At 36.1% G+C, this 26434-nt stretch overlaps 1 protein-coding gene and 1 pseudogene across 2 annotated transcripts in view; one reads left to right on the top strand and one right to left on the bottom strand.

Moving 5' to 3' along the window:
* The window catches only part of INTS8 (integrator complex subunit 8), a 74621-nt gene that overhangs the window by 16381 nt on the left and 31806 nt on the right, over positions 1-26434 (bottom strand). For both annotated transcript variants that reach the window (XM_043978055.1, XM_043978047.1), the window contains exons 13-22: positions 22663-22796; positions 21054-21164; positions 13691-13892; positions 10848-10969; positions 9401-9585; positions 8756-8789; positions 4812-4868; positions 4672-4733; positions 3182-3300; positions 2157-2260 (exon numbers count right to left, since the gene is read on the bottom strand). In XM_043978055.1, coding sequence (XP_043833990.1) covers positions 2157-2260; positions 3182-3300; positions 4672-4733; positions 4812-4868; positions 8756-8789; positions 9401-9585; positions 10848-10969; positions 13691-13892; positions 21054-21164; positions 22663-22796 — 1130 coding nt within the window. The remainder of the gene's footprint in view (positions 1-2156; positions 2261-3181; positions 3301-4671; positions 4734-4811; positions 4869-8755; positions 8790-9400; positions 9586-10847; positions 10970-13690; positions 13893-21053; positions 21165-22662; positions 22797-26434) is intronic.
* LOC122736083 lies at positions 15030-15894 on the top strand (annotated as a pseudogene).

Below are 26434 nucleotides of genomic sequence, written 5' to 3' on the forward strand. Positions count from 1 at the left end.
TTCAAAAGCTTAGGGTGGGAAGAAGAGTAGCAATGTACATTACAAAGATAAACTCATGTATATGTATATTAGGAGACAGGTGGCTCAGTGGATAAAGCACTGGGTCTGGAATCTAGAACACTTAAGTCCAAATCCAGTCGCAGACATCTACTAGCTGTGTAATTCCTTTAACCTCTATGAGCCTGTTTCCTCATCTGTAAAATGAGCATACTAATAGCACTCACTTCCCAGGGCTCTTGGGGATCAAATTTATAAATCACTTATCACAGTGCTGGCACATAGTAAGTGTTATATAAATGTTAGTTGTTGTTGTTATTATTATTATTATTGTTGTCAGAAGAAATTTATGAACAGGTTACCAAATGGAAACTATTATTATTACTGTTATGAAGAATAAGAAAATGAAGAAATTTACAGAGTGCCAAAGAAAAACACAGTAAATAGCATATCTGTCAAGAGCCACAGAAACAGAAATGTTAACCATATTATTATAATATACTACAATCACTTGGAGAGGAAAAGGATAAGGAGTTTAGAAAACAAATCACAAGTCTGGCACAAAGGCATGCTACAATGGTGATGTGGGGAGGAACAGAGAAAGGGAGGGGTGGGAGAGATGGAAGGATTTTAATTCTCTGAATCCCTGCTCTCTCTCCAACAAGCAGAGCAATGAATACTTTCTTAAGTAGGCTTAATTTTGTCTTCCAAAAGTTGAAAGAACCAACATGGTAAAAATCAAGTCTAGATCAGATTCTAAACAAGGAAGCACTACTCTGCTGAGGGGCAAAGAGAATCTGGGCATTGGGAGAAGGGACCCTTCCATTCTATCTATAACTGTGATAAAGAAGGAAAGGAAAGAAAGCTGGAAAGTTCTATCTGCAGCCTAGATGTGGGGAGAACAAATCTCAAAGGGTTCAGAGAAAGGACAGCTATCATCCCAAAGCCTAAAATTCTACTAGGGCAGTCAGCCAAGGATACAGAGAGGAACAATATCACAAGGAAAACAAGAATAGTTGTCTAAGGAGACAAACGTGGATACAGAAATTTACCAACCTGCATTAAAACTAAAAACATGTGCAAAAACTAGAAAGCCAGGAAGCATGAATTCAAAAGTGCAACATGGACCTGTAAGGATACATTCAGAGGTGCTCGAGATGCTTTAGAATGTTGAAAACGTTCAGGATAGGGTTTTCCCTTTATTTTTGCTCTACTAGGGTGAATACGAGGCTCCTTGGTGGGTGAGAGAGTACTGCTGAGTGGGGGAAGGGATAATCCTAAGAGGAAACAGAACAGAGGCAGAGCAACATTGCTTCTGTTGTCTCTGCCAAGAAAATCTTTTGACAGCTTAGGGCAGAATAAAATGGTTATTAGGGGGCTGATACACAAGGTAAGAAAGGAGATAATGAAAGCACATAGATACCTTTGATGAAGTCAAGTCATGGATTCAAAAAGAAAAGACAGATGTGCTTGAGATTTTATTTGGTTCAAGAGGGTGGTGCACTACTCCAATTAGAATGGGTTGCTGGCAGAAATAGTTGGTTCTCCCTCGCTAGAGAACTTTAAGCAATGTCTGGTTGAGCACTTGTTGAGAATATTGTGGGGGTTTTTTGCAGGGCAATGACTTGCCCAGGGTCACACAGCTAGTAAGTACCAAGTGTCTGAGGCTGGATTTGAACTCAGGTCCTCCTGAATCCAGGGCCTATGCTTTATCTACTGCGCCACCTAGCTGCCCTCGAGAATATTGTTGAAGGGGTTCTTATTCAGTTATGGGTTGGATTAGAGGCAGCTAGTGGCACCTTGGATAGAGTACTTAGCTTGGAGTCAGAAAGTCCTGAGTTCAGATCTGGCCTCAAACACTTAATATCTGTGTGGCCCTGGGCAAGTCACTTCATCTGTTTGCCCTGGTTTCCTCAACTCTAAAATGAAGATAATGACAGCACCTGCCTTCCAGGGTTATTGAAAGGACCAAACAAACTAATATTGGTGCCCAATGCCTGGCACATAGTAGGCACTTTATAAATGCTTACTTCCTCCCTTCCCACAAACTCAAGAATTCTCTTCATTAACAAGCCAATAGTTTTTATAATCTTTTTCCACCTTTTATTTTTCAAGTGCCACTTAGCTGGTAATTAACATGATAATAAAGAACTAATTACCTGGTCTGTGTAAACATCTGGTGGCACAGCTTTATTAAAGAAATCAGAACACACAGCTCCAGCTTGAAGGTAATAGTGAAGAGCTGCTGAATACTGGTTTGTGGCTAACGTAGAAAACAGAAAGAATCATAATCTCAAAAGTCTATGGAGCACATTAGAGACAACATAACTGGAAAAATGTATGATACTTATGTATAAGGTAATTAGAACTGAAAACTAGGAAACATGTTACACTAAAGCATCAAACAGCAAAAGTAGGAGCAAATCAAATCATATATATGTTGGGGGAAAAAACCTGATATTGATTTTTATTTTACCATCTGCCAGGGGGACCAATTGACAGCTTCTTCGCCCCTTAATTGGAGAAAAATGAATCTGGAAAAATTCCAGTTCATGTCTCTTATCAAGCAATTAATTATCAGGGAATTTATGTTTATTTTAAGAAGGTTTTTTTTTCAAAGTTCCTCACCCAAAGCAACTTTCAAAATTTAATATTTGTTTTGAATGTGTTTTGGGGCCATAGAAAATGTGGGGGTAAAACAGATAAATAGGGTTCCAAAATAATTAAGATGAAAAATCTTATTAGTTCTATACAGTAATGGAAATACTAGGCATTTCCTAGTCAAGATAAAAAAATCAAGAAAAAGAGTAATTCAGAGTCCTAATAATTTCTAAGGGCATAAATAATTAAGCAACTCTAACACTGAGTTTAATCCATTTAATAATAACAATTTACTATTTGGAATTCATTATCTAAGACACTTTGTCTTATTTTTCCAAGAGGTCTGAAACCAATTAAAAATAAAAAAAACTGTTGCTATCAAATTAGAACCATCCAAACCAAAAGTTCCATATGGAAAAAATTATGTAACATTAAGTCAATCCCTTTTTACATTTATTTTAGGGGAAAAGTCACAATTATAAAGAACTTAGGTTTCTTAGTCTATAAAAAAGTATTTTAATAAAATATGGACTTAATCTCAACTAAAAAAACCAAACACCTATAATAAGTAAACACCACTTACCAAAATAAATATCTGCCTGAATAGTTAACCAGGAATGATTGTTTGAGTTTATAGTAAGTGCATAACGAACCAACTCTTTCACAGTAACAGCCACAGCTTCAAAGTCCACTGATTGAAGGCTAGAAAAATAAGAAATAAGTCTATTCCAAATAGCAAGCATTCATAAAATATACACAAAAAAAGATAAATGATAGTTATCCTCAAAAAATACAGAAATAATGATCTAGGATCAGAATAACTTGTTGAGAATTTGAGATAAAAAAGCTTCTCACACTGCACTAAATTATCAGGTATAGTTTCTTCCCCCTAAGATGCCATCAAACTGAAGGTAAAATACACTAGTCAACAATTATATTGGTTTTTTTGTTTGGTTTTGGTTTTTTTGCAGGGCAATGAAGGTTAAGTGACTTGCCCGGAGTCACACAGCTAGTTAAGTGTCAAGTGTCTGAGGCTGGATTTGAACTCAGGTATTCCTGAATCCAAGGCCAGTGCTTTATCCACTGCGTCACCTAGCTCCACCCCCAACAATTATATTATAAAGCACTAAATAAGCCTCAACAACAACAAAAAAAATCTGAATCTAATGAATGAAAATGCTTCATCTAAATTTCTGCTTCAGTTTGACCAAATTAAAATGATTAAGAATGATCAGTTTTGCAAGTGATTCTTGAGGACAGTTTTGCCTTTGTATCCCTACTACAGAGCACAGTACCTGGCACATAGTAGGTACTAAATAAATACTTGATTGATGCAAGTTTCAGTATCTCAAGCTTCGAAAGAGCAAGGCTTTATTTACCTAAAATGTGTGACTACAATATGCCCTCAGAGTAGGTAGAGATTTTTAGTGGTAATCACAGGAACCTGACTCCTTGAACTTGGTGGTAATTCATATTTAAATAAATGCTTTACAACTCATCTCAGCACATTTCTCCACTGAATTTCAGCTCTGTAACTTCATGAAGCTATGGCAGTGACCCCTGGAATCTCCAAGGCTGTGCAAACAAAACACAAGCTAGGATAGTTCTTAGCAAGCTGAAAAGACAGAATATGAGACCAATAACATTCTGTGCATTTGTCACTCGAGGGCCAAACTAGTTAAATTTGGAAAGGCTCATTACCAAAAGGTTAGACAAACCAACTAATGAAGATGATTGATTATGGCACACAGGACTGCAACCTTCATTGGTAGAGGGGATATAAGCTAAATAATAAAATCACTGATTCTTGAGGGAGGATATGTAGTTTAGTCACTAAGTGTTAATTTATCCTAATTCTCATTTATTAACTCATAATTTGGATTAAGAGAACTTTTCAGAAAAAACTCTCTCAATATGACAAACATCCAGCTGACCAGAAAAGGATAAATAATTATTTTAGATAGTTTTAAGACTGTCCCACACTTTGGTAAACCAATGTTTTGTTATTTTACTAGTTCTGTTACTGAGTATGTTAATAATTTCATAAGTATGCAAAAATTTGAGGTTTCTTACTTGGGAATGGAAGAAGGCCAAATAGAAATGTGCTCAGCTGTAATCTCATTCACAAAATTCTCCTAAAAATATATTAATGTATTAGTAATAAGTTTTTATCAAAGTTTTTAACAAGGATAAATTATGATATAAATACTAACCCGAACATTATGAAGTTTCACAAACAGAGATAATATTGTAGTCAAAACCAATGGTTCCTATGAAAGCCAAAAAGAAAAAAGAAATTACAAAAAGGATATATTCTAATTTACCTCTACCCTTAGAACAACCACTTTCCCTTCCCAACAAGCATTTATTCTTTCAAATTATTTTTATTTATTCCATTAAAATTTTCCCAATTACATGTAAAAAAATGTAAGCAATCATTTTTTTTAAATTTTGATTTCCACTATACCCAAAGGGCTATAAAACTGAATACCCTTTGATTAAGCAATACCACTACTAGGTCTGTATCCGAAAGAGATCATAAAAAAGGGAAAATGATCAACATGCATAAAAATATTTATAGCAGCTCTTTTTGTGGTGGCAAAGAATTGGAAATTGTGGGGATGCCCATCAATTGGGGGAATGGTCGAACAAGTTGTAGCATATGAATGTAATGGAATACTATTGTGTTGTAAGAAATGAGCAGGAAGATTTCAGAAAAACCTGGAAAGAATGACATGAACTGATGCTGAGTGAAGTGAGCAGAACCAGAACACTGTACACAGTAACAGCAACATGCAACGATCAATTATGATAGAGTTAGCTTTTCTCAGCAATACAATGATCCAAGACAATTCTAAAAGACTCATGAAGGAAAATGCTATCATATCTAGGAAAAGAACTATGAAGTCTGAATGCAGATTAGAGCATAGATTTTTCACTTGTTTTTTCTTCCTTGTGGTTTTTCCCTTTTGTTCTGATTCTTCTTTCACAACATGACTAATATGGAATTTGTTCTTGTTTGTCCTTCATTCTTTTAAGTATATATATATATATATATATATATATATATATATACTTTAAGTTGTGTCTATATGTATATGTATTTTTTTGGGGGGGGACAATGGGGGTTAAGTGAATTGCACAGGGTCACACAGCTAGTAAGTGTCAAAAGTGTCTGAGGCCAGACTGGAACTCAGGTCTTCCTGAATCCAGGGCCAGTGCTTTTTATCCACTATGCTACCTAGATGCCCTGTGCTTATCATTTCTTATACCACAAGAGTATTCCATCACAATAATATGGGTATTTTCCCCTTTTCTTTGATCTCTTTAGGATACTCACCTTGTAGTGGTATTTCTGGGTCAAAGAGTATGCATAGTTTGATACCCCAGAGGGAATAGTTCCAAATTGTTCTCCAGAATGGTTGGAATAGTTTACAACTCCAACAGTACATTAGTTTCTCAATTTTCCCACACACCCTCCAGCATATCTGATATGTATGAGATGATATCTGAGTAGTTTTAATTTGTACTTCTCTAATTAGTAGTGATTTAGCGTATTTTTTTATGTGACTACTGAGCCTTGATTTTTGTCTTCTGAAAATTGCCCATTCATATGCCACTCATCAATTCGGGAAATGGTTCTTATTTTTATAAATTTGTTTTCATTTCTCTATTTGAGAAATGAGGTCATTTATCAGAGAAAGCTGATGTAAAAAATGCTTTCCCAGTTTCCTGTTTTCCTCATTTTGGCTGGATCAGTTTTGTTTGTGCAAAAGCTTTGTAATTTCATGTAATCAAAATTATTTATTTTGCGTTCCATAATCCCTTCTTTCTTGTTATGCTATAAACTCTTCCCTTAACAAAAGATATGACAGGTACATTTTTCCACACTCCCTTAATTTATTTATTATATCATCCTTTATGTCTAAACCATTTATCCATTTTGACCATATCTCAGTATATGGTTTGAGATGTTGGTCTATGCCAAGTTTCTGCTACACTGCTTTCCAGTTTTCTCAGGAATTTTTTTATCAAATGTTGAATTCCTTAAAAAGCTTAGACCTTTAGGTTTATCAAACACTAGATTACTATAGTCTTTTATTACTGTGTATGATGTACTTAATCTATTCCACTGACCAACCATTCTATCTCTTTTCTTTTTGCGGGGCAAAGAGGGTTAAGTTACTTGCCCAGGATCACACAGCTAGTTAGTGTCAAGTGTCTGAGGCTGGATTTGAACTCAGGTCCTCCTGAATCTAGGGCAAGTGCTTTAACCACTGTGCCACCTAGCTGCCCCTACCATTCTATTTCTTAGCCAGTATCAGATTGTTTTCATGACTGCCGCTCTGTAACGCAGTTTGAAATCTGGAACTGCTAGACCATCTTCCTATCTCTTCTTGCTAGGGTTTGAACACTTGTCTAACAGGATTTGACTCTTACCAAAGGTAAGAACAAGATCTTTAACCTAATTTACTTAATTTGATATGACACTTAACAGTAACTTGTTTATTTTCTTTTAGAGGATGAGAGGCAATCAGCTGTCAAAGTTCCATTATCTAGGTGTACCAAGCTCTCTTTGGCCTGAGCTTCCCTCAGTGACTGGGTTCTCCACTCAGCTTACAAAGTGACTTCTTATCAAGCTAATCGGCCTAGTCTCCAAGGTTTTGCTGATCCTTTAAAAAGGAATAGTAGGGATTGTCAAAAGAGTGAGTACATTGCATGTGACAATTATACTAAACAATTGGAGAAAAAAAATCTTTATGCAATTAATAGTCTTTAAGAGGCATTTCCCAAAAGATAAAGGGTCAAAGGATATATAACAGGAAGTTTTCAAAATTAAGAAAAGAAAGCGATTAACAATCCTATGAAAAATGTTTTAAATCACTAATAATTAGAAAAATACAAATTAAAGCAACTTTGTGGTTCTACCTTACAACTATCAGGCTGGCAAAGATGATAAAAGAGGAAAATAAAGCAATGTTGGAGAGGTTATAGGAAAACAGGTACACTACTAATGTACAGCTGGTGTAGCTGTGAATTGATCTAACCCAGAAAGCCTTTTGAAACTATGCTCATAAAGTTATCAAACTGTGCTTACCTTTTCATTTTGTTTTTTGTTTTTGGGTGTGTTTTACCTTTTTTTTTGGGGGGGGGAGTGCAGGGCAATGAGGGTTAAGTGATTTGCCCAGGGTCACACAGCTAGTAAGGGTCAAGTATCTGAGCCCAGATTTGAACTCAGGTCCTCCTAAATCCAGGGCCGGTACTTTATCCACTGCACCAACTAGCTGCCCTCTGTGTTTACCTTTTTAACCAAGGATACCAGTATTAGGCCTGTGCCCCAACGAAATTACAGAAAAAAGAAAATGATCTGTATGTACAAAAATATTTGACAGTTTTTTTGTGGTACCCCCAAATTGGAAACTAAGGGACTATCCTCTTATTGGGAATGGCTAAACAAATTATGGTAAATGAATATAATGAAACATAATTGTGACATAAGAAATAATGAAATGGACAATTTCAGAGAAAACTGTCACAGGCTGAAGAGAGTTGAATTGGAACAATTTACACAGTAACAACTTTGAAAGACTGATCAGAAAGACTCTGATCAATGCCATAATAAACCACAAGAACAAAAGAATGACAATGAAAGACCCTTTACCTCCTGATAGAGATGATAAATTTATACTTCACAAAGAAAGACACTTTTGGATATGGCTAATGTGGGATTTTGTTTTGCCTTATTATATATCTATGTCCTTTTTTAAAAATTAAATTTGCTCCAAGGAGGCAGGAGAAGTAGCAGGAGAGAAAGATTAATAAAAATAAACATTACTTGAAAAATAATAGTAATAATAAATTTTTTTTTAACTAGGAGAGAAAACAGAGTTCATTTACAAATCCTTTCCTCATGGATTATTATTCTCCAGTTATAAAATATTTAGTATTGTTACTAAGATGAAATCAGATTTAACAGTATCCATTTAGATCACACTACCTTTAAAGCTTGATGATTTGAAATTATAAAAAGAAATTCAAAACTGATACCAGAGTTCTCTGAAAATCATCTCTATGTTTAGAACCTGGAAAAACATTTTGGTTTAATTTTGCCTTAAAATAACATCAGCAATATGGTCAATTTTCTTGTCAAACTTACCCGGAGCTTTTTGATAAAAGAAAGCAGCTCACTCCTATACAACAAAGAGTTTTGAACATGTTATTCAATATCAGAAATTCAGATCAAATCATGGACCTTTTTTTTTTAAACAAAGCTTGTTTATAAAGCAGAATATTAAGGTTTCTGACAAATCCCAATTTTCTAATTCTACACAGATAAAAGCATTAATTGTTAATATATTATTTCCTTGAAAATCCTCAGTACTGAGTAACTTGCAGTATTCTTCATTTTGAACTTTGCTAGTTTTTTTTTCTTTGGTGGGGCAAATGAAGGTTAAGTGACTTGCCCAGGGTCACACAGTTAGTAAGTGTCAAGTGTCTGAGGCCAGATTTGAACTCAGGTCCTCCTGAATCCACAGCCGGTGCCTTATTCACTGCACCACCAAGCTGCCCCTTGCTAGATTATTTTTAGTAGTTAGTATTTAACATCCTAAAATGATCAGCACCAACATAAGTTGCACATTGCACCTAGGATGATCACCCAAGATCAACATCTTCCTATGTTTTATTTTACACAGAAGTAATGACCATGATGTTCTTAAGGATGGGTATTTTTTATGTGGTAGGTTTTGGAAATAATGATTCTAGCACGCACATTTAAAGAACACAATCGACAGATACTTACCTGTACATAATACCCAATGTAGATTCTCTTTGCTTTATTAAACTAATTCTTCCATCATTGCCTCGTTTATGCTGACTGGATATACTACAGATCTGAACAACCACTTCCCAAAGATCTTTAGCAGTCCGAGTACTTTCTTTAGGGCCTGGGAGTTCTTTGCATGTAGCTGCCAAAAGCTGTCCCAGCTATAACATGAAAAACAAACAAAAAAAACCCATGTAGACAAAGAAGAACAGTGTCATTTTGTCATACTTCTCTCTTCAGAGTATATCTGAATAAATACAGATGACACACATGCTTAAGGTCCAAAGTTTATTTCATGTTGTGATATTAAAACTGGACCACAGATTGCTCTGCATCTCTAAGGTTGTGGGTGAAGTTGGAATCATGATTTTTCAGCAATTCTATGCTAGCAAGAAATATAAATCATGGGTATTGGTCAGAAATAATACTTTACAATTCTATAATTCTTTACTACTTACAAAGTACTCTATGAGTAGAAAATCCCGAAAGACCTAATATATGGCAAAGGAATGAGAATTAAAGATATCCAAATTGTTCTAGGAACTTCTATCACCCAGATCCTAAGAAAGTCCTTTCTGACAAGAGGGTAATACAGGTAGTTAATATAATTTGGTCTGAATCAGGGATGCTGAAGCCCTTTAGCTCAAACCAATTTTCTGCACACAGCAATCAGATGTGCTCAGTTTAGAAAAATAATAATTAGGGAGTAGCTAAACTTATGGCTACTCTGATTGTGTAAAATTATTTTTAAAAAATTGAATATCACAAAATATGGAAAGAAATAACTTTTGTACTCCTGCTTCCTATTCCATATACTTAATAACTACAGCCATCTGAAACTATCCTTGCAAAACCATCCCGCTATGCTTTTACTCCTGGGTTTGAAGAGTCAGGGGATAGTAGAGGCAAAAGAAAGTCTCAATGTTTCATGTTAAAACCAGAAACTGAAACCAAGACCCCTGTCTACTTTACTACTGACTCTTCTTTCCATCAAAGATGAACTTATAATCTTTTCCATTCAAACTCAACTCCTTTAAAAAGTCCTTGTCTATTTACTTTCACCTTCTCAGAACTGCAGGGTCCAGGCCCTCAAAGGAGCCACAATTCTGTAGCTTCTGTCTCCTACAGAATCTTTCAGACATACTTTCTACCTTGCCCATGTATCCTTTTTATCTTTCAGTCCTGACTACTCAAATCCAACATAAATGTAAGATTCCTAACAAGGTCTAAGAGTACAAAAAGTTGTCTATACCCATTGCTGCCACTTCCTCAAAATCTCTCATGATATTCAATAACCATGATGCTTTTTAATGTTTTCATAATAGTAAAAAGTGCTAAAAAAAAGTTTCCAAAGTATTACAAACCTAAAGTAGGTGGTAGCACCACTTTTCCCATAATTCTTTCACATTAATATCACTATTACCTTCACATATGGGTTACTCTGAAGTAGGAAGGCAGGAACTTGAAGAGTCAGGTATTCATTTTCTCGCCAATTTAACAAAAAGGCCACACACTCCTCTGCCACAACTTGTCGAAGAGGGATATCTGAAAGCAAAATCAAATAATGTTTTAATAACTAGTGCAGGGGCAGCTAGGTGGTGCAGTGGATAAGGCACCGGCCTTGGACTCAGTAGGACCTGAGTTCAAATCCAGCCTCAGACACTTGACACTAGCTGTGTGAAACTGGGCAAGTCACTTAACCCCACTGCCCCACAAACAAACGAACAAAAAAAAAAAAAGGAAAAAAAACAAAGGAAAAAAAATCTAGTTCAACATTGTAGCTGAAGAAACAGAAAAAAATTTTAAATTGACTATTTTCTGCATATCTCCTCCCCTTACATTCAAGAACTTCCTCCAATTGTTGTTGACATAATGATTATCATTTTATTGTGTTGAGTAACCAGTTCTGAGTTCCTGTTTGTCACTGTCTGGATCAAGCCATCTTAAAATTGATTATATCCTGTCTAGTGATAATCTGCTTGTTTTGTGTGATAATCTGGATAAAAAATGCTATCTCCCCTTTTCTCTGACATCAAAGAGTATATAACCTTTATAAGGAATTATTATTTCAGGATTATATAAAACAACAACAACAACAAATCTCACAATAGCCTCAAAATCAAGTGATATACATAAAAGGAGTTTTAGGTTATCTGAAAGGTAAGAGACTATAGGATGATGTGTTTATGGTCTATCTGATAAATATCACTCATTCTCAAATACCCAAGGATTTAGAGTGGGAAGAAATCTTAAAAACCAACTTCCTTATTTAATAGATAAGGAAAGGGGGGCAGCTAGGCGGTGCAGTGGATAGAGCACTGGCCCTGGATTCAGGAGGACCTGAGTTCAAATCCAGCCTCAGACACTTAACACTTACTAGCTGTGTGACCCTGGGCAAGTCACTTAACCCCAATTGCCTCAAACCCCGCCCCCCCAAAAAAAGATAAGGACAGGGCAGTCCAGAGAAGCTGAGAACTGAAAAACAAAATGAAGTTAAAGGGCAGAAAGGGGATTTGAACTCAAGTCACCTGACAATAAATTCAGATCTTTTCACTGTTTCACAATGCCTTCCTTCATAGGGAATGATTACTAAAAAGTAATCTTCCAATTTAGAAAATGCATTTCCAACCCTTCATGACAGAAATGGAGAGATAAGGTAAGAAAATATTGCATCAGACACAGAAATGTTGATTAATTTTGTGGAATTCCATTTTTTATCCTTTTAAAAACCTTTGTTATAACATAGGGTAGTGGAAGAAGGAAAAATAAATATAGCTGGATACATCTAGAAATACATTTGAAGTAAAAACAGAAGATCAATTTTTAAAAGTCATCTTTTTTAAAAAAGCAAAAACAGTGACTATAAAGATAGTTAATTTTTATGTAGAACCTGTCTTATCACCACAATTACTGAATACTTAACACACTGCTGAAGTTCATAATTCACAACCAAGAAGGCACTAGCACCAATGACTTTCTTACAATGGAGACAAAAACAACACTGTTAAATTTAGTTCTCAAAACCTCAAAAGGTCCATCTAACCACATTCACCCACATTCATTCATTCATTCATTCATTCATTTTGAATAAGCATTTTTATTTACAGTTTTTAGTTCCAGTCTAGGATCTTATCTCTGCATATAGCCCTACCAGCAACAATGCAAATATTTAAGTTCCGACTCTGTTCAAACACTTCGAGAAATGCAGAGAAAATTGATCAACAGGTGTTTATTAAACTGTGGTGAGCCCTATAGAGACAAGAACAAAAATGAAAGTTCCAGATAAAGGGTAAAAAAACCCAACAACAGCCTTGTTTCCTAGGCTCATGGAACTTATTATCTAGCTGAAGAAATTTGACAAAGGACTACTATATTTAAATACTTTATATTTATACACAGTGTTTATTTCTAAAAATCTTGTATAAACTTTCTTTCTTTATTTATTTTGTGGGGCAATGAGGGGTAAGTGACTTGCCCAGGGTCACACAGCAAGTGTCAAGTGTCTGAGGCCAGATTTAAATTCAGGTCCTCCTGAATCCAGGGCTAGTGCTTTATCCACTGCACCACCTAGCTGCTCATGTACGTGTTGCCTCCCCCCACCTCCCAACACAAAGAGAAGGTAGTTCCTTTAAGACAAGGAGTATTTTGTTTATGCCTCTGCATGTTTCCCAGGTATCTGGCACACAGCTGGTACTTAATAAATGCTGGTTGATTATAAGAAAAAATAGCATATAAATGTACAAGAGGCATAATAAAAGTTCTATACATAGTTGGGGGTAGAGGGGAAGGGGGAAGAAATTGAGAACTTCATTTGGGTTGAGTCTTGAAGAATGAGAATAGTTTCAAGAGATGCTGTTGGGGGTCAGAAAAGGCAATCTAAGCACAGAAGAGGCACAAAAGTGAGACATCATGGAAAGAGTCCTGAGTAACTAAGTATTCATGTATTTCTTTCTTGATGATAGGGGAGGTTGAAAATCTATACTACTCCTCCATTAAAGAAAATATTTGATCATTCATACAGTTTTTGTAGCCAGTTTATGTATGTAGATGTATTCAATTCAACATGTGCGCTCAGGAGGAAAATAATACTATCACAGCTGGCATATCATAATCAACTTCTCGCTACCACCATTGTTATGCAAATAATAGTTATAGTTATCTATGTATTTTAATAAATATTTTATAAAATCTTAAATATTTTTTAAAATTTTTAAATATTTTTAATCAGAGGGATTTCCTTAGCTTTAAAATGTAAAATGTTCATACCAGGAAGCCTCATTTCCAGATATCCACGGACCCTGCTGATGAGGTCAGAAGGGGGACGCTCCCCTGATTGCCCTGGTCCAGCTTCATGTGTGTGAATGTCCAAGAGCAGCATCTCATTTAGCATTACCTGACGGAGCTTTGGGGAGAATTCTGTCACCAACTCCAAACAAGCAGCAAACAGTTGTTTAGCATGGACAAAGTCCTGTGAAAAAACATAAATTCTGTCAGAACTGAACACACACACACATCAATCATTATGTTTTTGTTTGAATGGGTAAGCAGTATATGAACATGTATAAATACACATACACGTATGGAGAAATGCAAGTGTCACATACATATACATACACACACATACATATATACATACACAAAAACGTATACACCTACATGAAGAAATGACAAATGCAAGGGCCAACTTTTTCTCATGGCATCATTCTAAACACATAATGCCATGTTAGTTACTAGGTCACCTGTGAACTCAAATTTTATGAAAAAAAAAATACAACAGTAATGCTTTCAATATGAACAGGTTTCACAATGTAAAACTTGCAAATGAATCCATATACAATCCAGATGATCAAAATACAAGTGTTATACAATATAAAAATCTAAACAAAAGGTTTCTTGCCTAAGAATAGGTAGCAATATTTATGACTTCAGATGCTCTGAAGCCCATTTATTATCATTCTATTGTGAATCTAATTCAGGGGCTAAACAGAGGGAATTATGTACACTATCAATAGTCAAGTCAACAAGCATTTATTAAGGGCCTACTATGTGCTAGGAATTGTATTATGTGCTGAGGATACACAGAAAGGGCATAAAGAAATAACTCTCTCCCCTTTAATGGGAAGACAATAAGCAAACAACTATATACAACTCAAGCTATACAGAGGATAAATTGGGGACATTCTCAGGAGGAAATCACCAAGATTAAGAGGGTCTAAGAAAGGCTCCTTGGAGAAGGTAGAACTTTAGCTGAGACTTGAAGAAAGTCAGAAGGGAAAAATGAGGGAAGAAATTCCAGGCTCAGGGAAGAATCAGTAAAAACACCCAGAGCTGGAAACAAGCATATCAGGTGAGAACATCAAGAAGATCAGTATCGGCCTCAGCACTCCATAACCTGGGACTGGTGTCATTTCTCAGCTCGCTGGAGCCACTGCCCCAGAAACTTCCTCCATCATCTCCGCCCCCCCAGGCCCCTCTCCTCTCCCGCATCTAGTTCCTGCATCATCCAGGACATTTGGACTAATTTTTCAGGGTGAGGAGAGGACAGGCCCCCGGGGGGGGGGGGGATGGCTTGCTATGGAAGAAGAGCCACCATGAGGAACTCAAGATGATAGAGGCACTAGTAACAACTGAAGCTCAGAAACTGCTGCACCAGCTGAATGTTCTGTTGGAACAGGAGTCCAGATGTCAGCCAAAGGTCTGTGGCTTGAGACTAATTGAATCTGCTCATGACAATGGCCTTTGAATGACTGTAAGACTGAGGGACTTTGAAGGGAAAGATCTTCTTAGCCTAACTCAGTTCTTTGGTTTTGACACAGAGACTTTTTCTCTAGCTATGAATTTACTGGACAGATTTCTATCCAAAATGAAGTTACAGCCCAAACATCTTAGATAATGTGGGATTACTTTGCTTCTATCTGGCTGTGAAATCGACAGAAGATGAGAGAAATATCCCATATCTGAATAAGCCAATATAAATTCACAGTTTCTGACCTGATGAGAATGGAAAAAATTGTATTGGAGGTGTGATGGAAAGTCAAAGTTACTACTGCCTTTCAGTTTCTACAGCTCTATTATTCACTCATTCATGAAAACTTACCATTTGAAAGGAGAAAGAACCTGAGTTTTGAAAGACTGGAAGCTCAGCTTAAGGTACTCTAGAATTGTTTTCTAAAGCAAAGCTTTCTGTATTGGCATTATCTATAACTGCACTGGAGATTCAAGCACAGAAATTTACAGAATTGACAGAAAGAGTAGAATGTCTTCAGAAACATTCCAAGATAAATTACAAAGATCTGACCTTCTGGCAGGAACTTGTAGCAAAGAACCTAACTGAATACTCTTCAAACAAGTGTTCTAAACCAAATGTTCAGAAGTTGAAGTGGATTGTGTCTGGGCATACTGCATGTCAACTGAAGCATAGTTATTACAAAATTGCTCATCTTCCAACAATCCCTGAAATTGGGTCTTAATTAGGATTCTTATGGTGAAGAAGTTCAACTCTTTTGAAGGCTTATTTCACATCAGAACTGTGGACTCCAACATTAGAATGGGTTTAAGCTGTGAAACCCGAAACACAGCAACTAGGTTAGCATTGATGTTTTCAGATGTGAGGGGAAAGCAGGCTATATAGTTGGAAATTGATTATGTGTGCTGCAGTGGGAAGTGTGTTCAGGACTAAATTATGATCCTCTTTGAAGCATGTTTATAAAAACTAAAATTCAAATGTGAAACCCTAATGTAAAATAAGGATGGGAGACTATGCTGTGAACTGACAGTTACTGATCATAGGTAATATTGATGGCAAGGTGTGATTGACTTTAATTGATGTTATTTGAATTGTGATGCAAGTTCTCATCAGATCAACTTCTGAAAATGGTATGATCCACTTTAGTATAGTCAGGGTTACTGGTCTTTGAGGCAGTATAAACAACCTAGTTAAAGCTTTATACAACTAAGTAATCTAATAATTCTAAAGATTTATTTTTGTTCAGCATATTTTTCATTTAAATTTGATTATAAAATTTTATTAAAGTCATAGACAAACAAACATGTTAAATTTAAGTGATCTTCAACATTATCCTAGGGAAAAAATGATATAATATACTAAATTTTATACAGAATGATTTTTATTTCAATATCTAGCCCCTTAGGAAAAACTAATTTCTACTGTATTAAGCAACTCATAGTTTGCCAATATGAAACCTCAGCTCTGCAATATATGCTAACACTAAAAACAGAGCTTTCTTTTTTTTTGGTAGGGCAATGAGGGTTAAGTGACTTGCCCAGGGTCACACAGCTAGTAAGTATCAAGTGTTTGAGGCCAGATTTGAACTCAAGTACTTCTGAATCCAGGGCCAGTGCTTTATCCACTGCGCCACCTAGCTGCCCCACAACAGAGCTTTTAAATGAGGATTACTGTTGGTATGAAACTGGACTGTTCGTATGGAGCTTTGTATTTAAAAGCAATACATATGGGATATGCTAATGTCATAATGCTCCTGTACACACAAGTGAGTTGTCTATCCAGATTCAAGGAAGCAGCAATTTAATTGCCTAATTATGTGGTAGTTGGAGCACTTAAGGTTAGATGTAAGTTAATGATTCTAAATTGACATATGGTATTGGGAAAGATAAAGTTAATCAGTGCAATATATAGCTTAACTTCCACAATAGCTATAACTAGTTCAAATTTCCTTTTGACATCATGTTGGGGGGGGGGGGGGACTTCCCTTTAAAGATAAACCAAAGAACCACAGTACGTCTCATATGTCTTATGCTTCATTTTGTAAAGTGTTTTGCAGATGTACTCTTCAGTTACTCTTAAACACCTGATTTGTTAAAGAATTTCCTTTCTAATTCATCAATGCAAACTTAAGTTAGCTGATGTAACCTAACAAAGTACCATTACGTTCTGGTACTAAGAAAGTGACCTTTTGGGGCAGCTAGGTGACGCAGTGGATAAAGCACCAGCCCTGGATTCAGGAGGACCTGAGTTCAAATCCAACCTCAGACACTTGACACTTACTAGCTGTGTGATCCTGGGCAAGTCACTTAACCCTCATTGCCCCACAAAAATTAAAAAAAAAAGTGACCTTTCAATAAAGCTATTGAAATGCAAAAAAAAAAAAATCAGTGTCAATGGATTTCATGTTATCCTAAGGGAACAGGGTGAAGGAAGACTGGAAAGGCAGAAAGGGGACAGTATATAGTCTGACATAGTCTGAAGGGTTTTAGGAAGATCAATATGATAGCTAAATGGAAGATGGATTAGAGTGGAGAGAGATTTGAGACAGGGAGACAAACTAGTAAGCCACTGCAGTAGTCCAAGCATGAGGTGAAGAGAGTTTGTATCAGGATCGTGGCAGTGTCAGAGAAGAGAAGGGAGATATGAAAACAAACATGACAGGACTTGACGACTGGATATGTCAGGCTGAGAAAAAATAAGTTGCTGCAGATTATTCCTAGGTTAAAAGTCTGGGAGACCGGAAGGATATTACTGCACTTAGTAGTAATAGGAAATTTAGGAAGAAAGTGAACCTATGCTCAATTTTGGACATATTAAATTTAAATATCTATAGTTCAACAAGATATCTCAAATAAGTGTTTGGAGATTTGAGACCAGAGGTCAGGAAAGAGGCTAAAGCTGGAAAAGTATATTTAAGAACCATCAGCTGGCAAAGAAATGGAAATTGAGGATACCCATCAATTGGGGCATGAATAAACACTTTGTGGTATATGAATGTAATGAAATACTACTGTGCTATAAGAAATGATGAGCAGGAGGATTTCAGGAAAAACCTGGAAAGACTTACATGAACTGATGTCGAGTGAAGTAAGCAGAACCAGAACATTGTACATAGTAACAGCAACATTGTGTAATGATCAACTGTGACAAACTTAGCTCTTCTCAGCAATATAATGATCCAAGACAATTCCAAAAGACTAATGATGGAAAATGCTCTTCACATCCAGAAAAAGAACTATGCAGTCTGAATGCAGATTGAAGCATACTATTTTCACTTTATTGTTGGTTTTTTCCTTTCTTTTTGTTTTCCCCTTTTGTTATGATTCTTCTTTCACAACATGACTAATATGGAAATATGTTTAATATGGTTGTACATATATAACCTATATCAGATTGGTTGCCATCTTGGGGAGGGAAGGGAGAAAAATCTGGAACTCAAAATCTTCCAAATCTGAATGTTGAAAACTCTCTACATGTGACTAGAAAAAATACTATTAAGACTGAAATAAACAAATAAAAAGAAATGACAAGCAGGATGATTTCAGAAAAACCTGGAAAGACTTACATGAACTGATGTATAGTGATGTGAACAGAACCAGGAAAATGTTGTACACAGTAATAGCAATACTGTTCAGTGAAGAACTGTGAATGATTTAGCTAGTCTCAGCAATACAATGATTCAAGACAATCCCAAAATAATGAAGATAAAGCCTATCTGCCTCCAGAGAAAGAACTGATATTGTTTGAATACATACTGAAGCATACTATTCTCCACTTTCTTTCATTTTTTCCCTTTTATTCGTCTTCTTGTACAAAGTGACTAATATGGAAATGTTTTACATAATCACACACACGTATAACCTATATCTGATTGTTTATCATGTGGGGGGTGGGGGAGGTGAAAGAAGGATAGAATATGTAACTCAAAACTTGAGATAAAAATGGTTAATTAAAAAAATCACACATATACACCCTCTAATTTGCCCTAACTCAAATACTTTAAATGGTTTTCTGTGGTTTGCCAAATAAAGGTGAAATTCTTCCAAATGTCTTCTCCCAATGAACCTGTATCTTCCACTATTCCTCAGTACAATGCTTCTAATTTTGGCCCAAAAGGTCTCTCTTGTGTTTCCTGAACATGTTCTGCTATCTTGATCTTTACTACAATTGGCATGATCTCACTTTTTTCACCTGCCCAAATAATGCCTACTCTTAAAGGTTCCACATCAAGTTTTACAATGAATAGACAACTTCAACCATTTTAATATAGGAATTCTGTCCCTTTTCTTAACTTCTATAGCACCTTGCCATGGATTATTAATTAACATTTTGTGTGTGTCTGTGTCCTGACTCACCACAGAGATCATCACCATTGTAATGGAATTTATTAATTTGATCATTGACAATGCTATGCTAAGGTTTAGTAAAAATGCAGCAATTCAAACAGTTAAAGAAGAGAATCCAGCTTTCCAGACCAGAGTCCAGAATCCAGTTTTCCAAACCAGAGTCCAGCTTCCTCCTGATGACATCTTACCACTTCAAGAAGACAAGAGAAATCAGAGACTCTATATGAACTGTTTTGTTTTGTTAGTTTTTACTATCTCCTTTCTGTTATAATATACATCATCTGTAACATGTACCCTCTGCAGAGGCCCTCCCTTTGCAAGACTAATGTCAAAGCATTGGTTCATGAGGACAAAAAAAATCGCCCCTCTGGAGAAAACTTTCCTCTCTTCCTTTTCTATATTGTTGTTCACATATTATTAGTTAGCAAGAGTTATTATATTCTTTTTACTGTTCCGTCAAGGAAACATTTTGTTTCTTGAGGAATAAAAGGGGGGACTGTAATGATTGGAATGATGCCACCTACTGGAGACTTGCTGTGGGAAAGCTCCACCATGAGGAAAATGCCTCAGAGACATTGTGGCTTTTCCTTGGCGTCAGGAAATGACGTTTGCTCATGGGTGCTGTCTATCAAGGCTACCAGCCAATCAACTTGAGGAGCCTCCTATTTCCTGGGAGGAGACAGGAAGGAGGAATGAGGGCCTGCGCGGTGAGCTCTGGGCTTTTGGGTTCCTGACTTGATGGTGGTGGCGGCGGTAGAGGACTTCACAGGAAATTTGAGGAAAGATAGGAATGCCAGGCTGTTGGAATTCTGTTTCTCAATCTTTTTCTTTCTATTTTCCAATAAACCCTTAAAAACCTAAACTCGTTTTATCAGTGATTTTAGTCAGTTTCCCCCCAAAACTGGGAGAACAGATTAGAATCCACATTTAGAATCTTAAATTACACACCATCTTGATGCCTTATATTTCTTTGAATTTCATAGGGATGTGATTCATACTACTTTAACATTACAGATATTCAAACAATGGATTAAGAAGCTATGCATAAATTTTTTAAATCTTTTAAAAAATAATTTGTTATTTACTCTAGTGAATTGAAAAGGACATAGAAAGAACCAAGTTACTAACTTGTATTATCTCAGGATTAGAGAAAGGCTAATATAAGAAATAGATTAGGCAAATAGGGCAATTTAGACATTAATGGGCAGGAATAATGATGGAGATTGACAGGAGTCCTGAACCTGTAATTTCATTGGTATAAACAATTCTTAGATAAATAAAGTCTTCAGGAACACTGAGAGGTTAAGTAACTTGTCTAATGCTTACAAAGGCAGTATGTGGCCAAAATGGGTCTTGAACAGAATCTTCTTGACTCCAAGGCCGGCTCTCCATCTGCTGTGTTACAGACTGTCAAATAGGCTAGAAGACTTAAAATTACATGCTATTTCTCTAGAAGTTGGTTTCTGACTGCTGGCCTTAATATGAAAATCAATGACACATTCTAGCAATAAAATAATCAACACATATCTTTACTCACCTTAACAATACTGCAGTGTAAGCCCTTTGCCATCAGAATGTAAACCAAATCTCTTGTTAAGCCATCTTTAATTCCTAGAATAACACTACTGTAAACACCTGGCACTTCCCACTAAAAGAAAAAAAAATTTTAAACAGCTTTAAAAAATAATTATTAAATTATTTTAAATTATAAATTATAAACAAAATTATAATTTATATGGCTTAGTATAAAGATAATTCTTAACTCCAAGAGAAATGACAGCTTATCAAAGCTTAATTCTAACCAAAATGAAAATATCCATTATAATGAGCCAATAGTTCAGATATAGATTTAGAATTAAAAGCAATCCTGGAGGTTATCAATTCTAACCCCTACTCAAACCATATATCTTTTTTATCCCGAAGAGGTGATTGATTGATTGACTGATCATTCAACTACTGCTTGAAAACATCCAATGACAAATTTATTACTACAAAATTAACTCAATTCACTATTTAAAAAAATATTTTAATAATAAACATTTTTATTTATAGTTTTGGGTTCCAGTTTTTAGCCCTCTTTCTTTCCCTCCCCTCTACCCCTCCCTCAGGCAGCAAACAATCATATATGGGCTATACATGTATGATTGCGTAAAACATAAACTTGATTAAAAGAATCAATTCACTTCTGATGGCTCTAAATGTTAAGTGGATTAGGTTATCAAGATGAAGGGAACCTATAAGAAAACTTTCAAAAGAATCTCCAAAAAACTAATCTATTTTTGCTTTATGTCCCGGTAGTCTTGAGTATTCTTAGATATTTCTATTGGAGATATAGTAAACAGAATTGATGAATCAAGTAGATGACAGAATTGCTTATTTCTCAATCCACTGATATTCTCCTTAAATCTCTCCACCATACTCCCCCCCTGCTCTGGTTCCTGGATTTGTTCAAATGAATATATATATTTTTTGAGGGGTGGGGCAATTGGGGTTAAGTGACTTGCCCAGGGTCACACAGCTAGTAAGTGTCAAGTGTCTGAGGCCGGATTTGAACTCAGGTCCTCCTGACTTCAGGGCCGGTACTCTATTCACTGTAGCACCTAGCTGCCCCCAAATTAATATATCTTTTAAATACTGTATACTACTACTCAGCTACTCTTCCTCTGCTCTTATTGATTGCTCTCACCTAATAGCATCAATTCATACTCTCCTTCCTTGGGTGACAAGAATCTGCTATTTTGTTACAGGATCTTCTCCAAGAAGGATCTTGAACTTCTTTTAGTTCTAAATAGATGATGACCTTTGTACCCCTCTTTCCTCCCAACTTCCTGAACCAGGCTAAGATTTCATTCTGCCTCTTCAAATCTTTCTTCTTCCAGGTTTTTACATTGAAGCCCTTTTTACATAGCCCTTCATAAGAAACACTTCACTGATAACCTGGAGTGTGTAAAGAGAAATGCTGGCAGATATATATTTAAATATATACTTTAGGGAGCTCTGGGTTTTTTTGGTTTTTTAAAAGTAGACCGCCTTAAGAATATGTACAAAGGCAAGAATCTCAAAACCAAATGTTTCTGAAGAATGCTTAGTGTCTTAAATAAAGCAAAACAGCACTTTCCTACCCATTCCTAAGGTAAATTCCTTACCTTACTAGATACTGTCCAAAACTGTCGTTCTGAAGTCATGCCATGTAGTTCAATTAAAATCTGGCGAATTCTCCAAGGATCCACTGATAATATAAGCTGATGTTCCAACTGCCCAATGTTGACACTTGCTGAAGCTAAAGGAACAAAGGACTTATAGCTGACTATTCACTTAACACATTTTTTGTTAGTTTAGTGGTTCTGGTTTTTTTTAAAGTAGACCTGTGATTTGTCAAAGGGAGCTCCCAATGAGGAATTTCCTCTACAAATGCAGACTGCAGTCTCAAAATGGCCTGCAGTACTGAGAAGTGAAAAGCTTTCTCTGCATAGTAGTGGCAGTCAGAGACAGTACTTGAACACAGATCCTCCTGATTCAAGGCTGGTCCTATCCAATGGGCCATGCAACAATCTCATCTAGGAAGATATCTGACTAAATATGACAAGGATGACATTTGGAAAAAATTTGTTTATAATCCTGATTTCTGAACTGTTAGTATGGAAAAATAATTCTATAGTTTGAATAAGAATGTTATCTAATCTTACCATCAAAGTAGTTAACAATTTCACCTGCACTAAAAATATTCAATTTAAACCAAGTCATTAAATGAATGAATAACATTAAATGAATGCAGCATATTAGGTGTTATCAGCTAAAACTACACCCCAGGGAGAGTACAGTCTCACACCCCAGTGCCTCCATTTGGTATGTCAATGGGTTTTTTTGTTGTTGTTGTTGTTGTTTTTTAGTGAGGCCATTGGGGTTAAGTGACTTGCCCAGGGTCACACAGCTAGTTAAGTGTTAAGTGTCTGAGGCCAGATTTGAATTCAGGTACTCCAGACACCAGGGCTGGTGCTCTATCCACTGCGCCACCTAGCTGCCCCATGTCAATGGGTTTTTTGAAGGGTATTCCAGTGGAGTGTAAATTCTAACAGGTTGTATCATACTGGAAAGGCTTATACCTTTTAAGTACATTCCATGTAAAAAGACTACTTTCTGAGAACTAGCTTGGCTAAGTGTAGAGAGAATGAACACCAGCAGGCTGGCCCCATGGAGAGTAATTTTTTTGTCATAACCCTAGAAACAAAAAAAAAAATACAATATGCTTTTGCAGTGATGGAAGCAGAGCGACATAAAAAAGATCAGATGGGGTGAAAAGCCTTTTTTTTAGCGTCTACAAACACTAACTTAGGTGTTGGCACTCTAAAGGCACAATAATTTTTTTTCCCCCCGAGGGGCAATGAGGGTTAAGTGACTTGCCCAGGGTCACACAGCTAGTAACTAACTGTCAAGTGTCTGAGGCTGGATTTGAACTCAGGTACTCCTGAATCCAAGGCCGGTGCTTTATCCACTGCGCCACCTAGCTGCCCCCCACAATACCATTTTTTAATGATCAAGTGAAACATACATACTTCTAGGAGAACTAAATCGTTAATCTTGACATTCCAATGGAACCCAAAGACAAATGGAAGGTGCAGTTAAATGAAAGCTAGGCTCATAGGTATTCCATAAGAAAGGTAAATAAAAGAGATGGTGGATCATACATCCAAAGGCAACAAGAAGCATCATTTCATGGGACATGTGGTTATTTCAAATTGTAGCACTTGTGATAAGGATAAAAATAACAGCACCTTATAAATCAACATCTGTTGCACAGGATGAGGTAGAGAAATTCTATCAAGAATTTAACAAAATTCTCCAAATTAAATCAACATAAACTTCAGTACTTGATGACTACAATACAAAGCAGGAAAAAGAGAAGAATATGAAAAAATATGCTAGAAAATACAGGCTAGCATTTAGCAAATGAGAGGCCCAAGGCTTGTAGACTACACAGAAGGTTCATACTGTAATGACTGGAATGATGCCACCTGCTGGAGAGTTACTGTAGGAAAGCTCCGCCATAAGGTGTCTGAGGGCAAGCCATGTGGCTTTCCTTGGCGTCAGGAAGTGACATTTGCTCATGGGTACTGTCCATCAAGGCTACCAACCAATTAGCTTGGAAATGTGTGTGCGAGTGGATGGGATGTTGCCAGTTTCACAGGAGGCTTGTGGGATGAAGGAGGTGTGGCTCATGCTCTTTCGTGAGGACTCTCATGGAGAGTGGAGCTAAAATGCACTCTCCCTTTGATAGATAGATGAATCTAGGCCTTTCTCTCTCTCTCTTCACCAATTTCTTATTCTCCTTAATAAATGCTTAAAAGTCTAAACTCTTGCTAAAGCTTCTAATTTATTGGCAACCACTCGTTAGATATTTTAGACAGAGTAGCTAGAATTTTAGCCCTTTACAATACCAATATAATATAATATAATATAATATAATATAATATAATATAATATAATATAATATAATATAATAGAGAAGTCTGGTTATTAATGTGAAAATTATCACCAAATCAAGGTTCTCTATATAATTAGACCTATCACAGAAAAGATCAAAATTAAGATTAAACCAGAACAAAAATGAGAATATACTGAACACAATTGAGGTGACTCTAATCTGACCTATATAAACAAGAATCTTTCTTGGTCATTGGCATTTCCTAAAGGAGTTCACCCAGTGTAAATCAATCACCATCGCAAAACCAAAAGATCCTAGAATCACTGATCTTGCTAGGTAAAGATAAACAGCAGAAAAAGATTAGTGAATGTATTATATAAATTCATGTCACAACTAGGGATGACAGAATACAATTGGTATTTTCTCATAATACAGTGAGAAGTAAAGGAAAGACAAACTTTACATAAAGCTTGATAAGAGATCTAACTAAGCAAAGTTCCCTTAAAGACATTTAAGGAGGAAACTGGACAGAAAACTTTTACAACTAATTCTATTCATCATAAATTAGATCTCTTCATCATCACATTATAGTCTTAAATGAGAAAGTGGATTCTCAAAGTATGCAAAGAGGGAAGGCTGCCAAAGGCTGGAGAAAAGTCTTTAGACTTTATTACCAAGAGAATATCAGTAATTATTAATCTAGTAATTATTAATCCACGTGCCTACTTTTCCATCTATATCTATTTATATTTACCATATTAGAAATTAAAATGGATAACTTTTTTAAATCTTTATCATTTCATTTAAAAATAATAATAAACCCATTACATATAACACAAATAATTTTTCAAAAATCTCTTTCATATCTATTTTAATGTCTAGAAGACAACTAGATTCTCATATCTGTTTCTACATTCAATTTGTTGTCTCAACAGTAAAACTTTATTTAAGGGGCAGCCAGGTGGCGCAGTGGATAGAGCACCAACCTTGGAGTCAGGAGTACCTGAGTTCAAATCTGGCCTCAGACACTTGGCACTTACTAGCTGTATGACCCTGGGCAAGTCACTTAACCCCAACTGCCTCACTAAAAAAAAACCAAAAACTTTATTTAAAAATGTAAAAACCATGTCCAGCTGATGGGGTACAAAACTGGGCAGGAGTTTGCCAACTCCTACATTAGATTAAATGACTTTTTTTTTTTTTTTTGGTGAAGCAACTGGGGTTAAGTGACTTGCACAGCTAGGATCACACAGCTAGTAAGTGTTAAGTGTCTGAGGCCAGATTTGAACTCAAGTACTCCTGAATCCAGAGCCAGTGCTCTATCCACTGCGCCACCTAGCTGCCCCCATTAAATGATTTTTGTAGAGCATCCAGGGTTAAGTGTTTTAATATATGTCTAGAGTTCAGAAGAAAGGAGATACAGTCATTTGCATAAAAGATGGTAGTTGTGGGGGCAGCTGGGTGGCGCAGTGGATAAAGCACCGGCCCTGGATTCG

The sequence above is a fragment of the Dromiciops gliroides genome, chromosome 1 (genome assembly GCF_019393635.1).
Source record: "Dromiciops gliroides isolate mDroGli1 chromosome 1, mDroGli1.pri, whole genome shotgun sequence".
Taxonomy (NCBI): domain Eukaryota; kingdom Metazoa; phylum Chordata; class Mammalia; order Microbiotheria; family Microbiotheriidae; genus Dromiciops; species Dromiciops gliroides.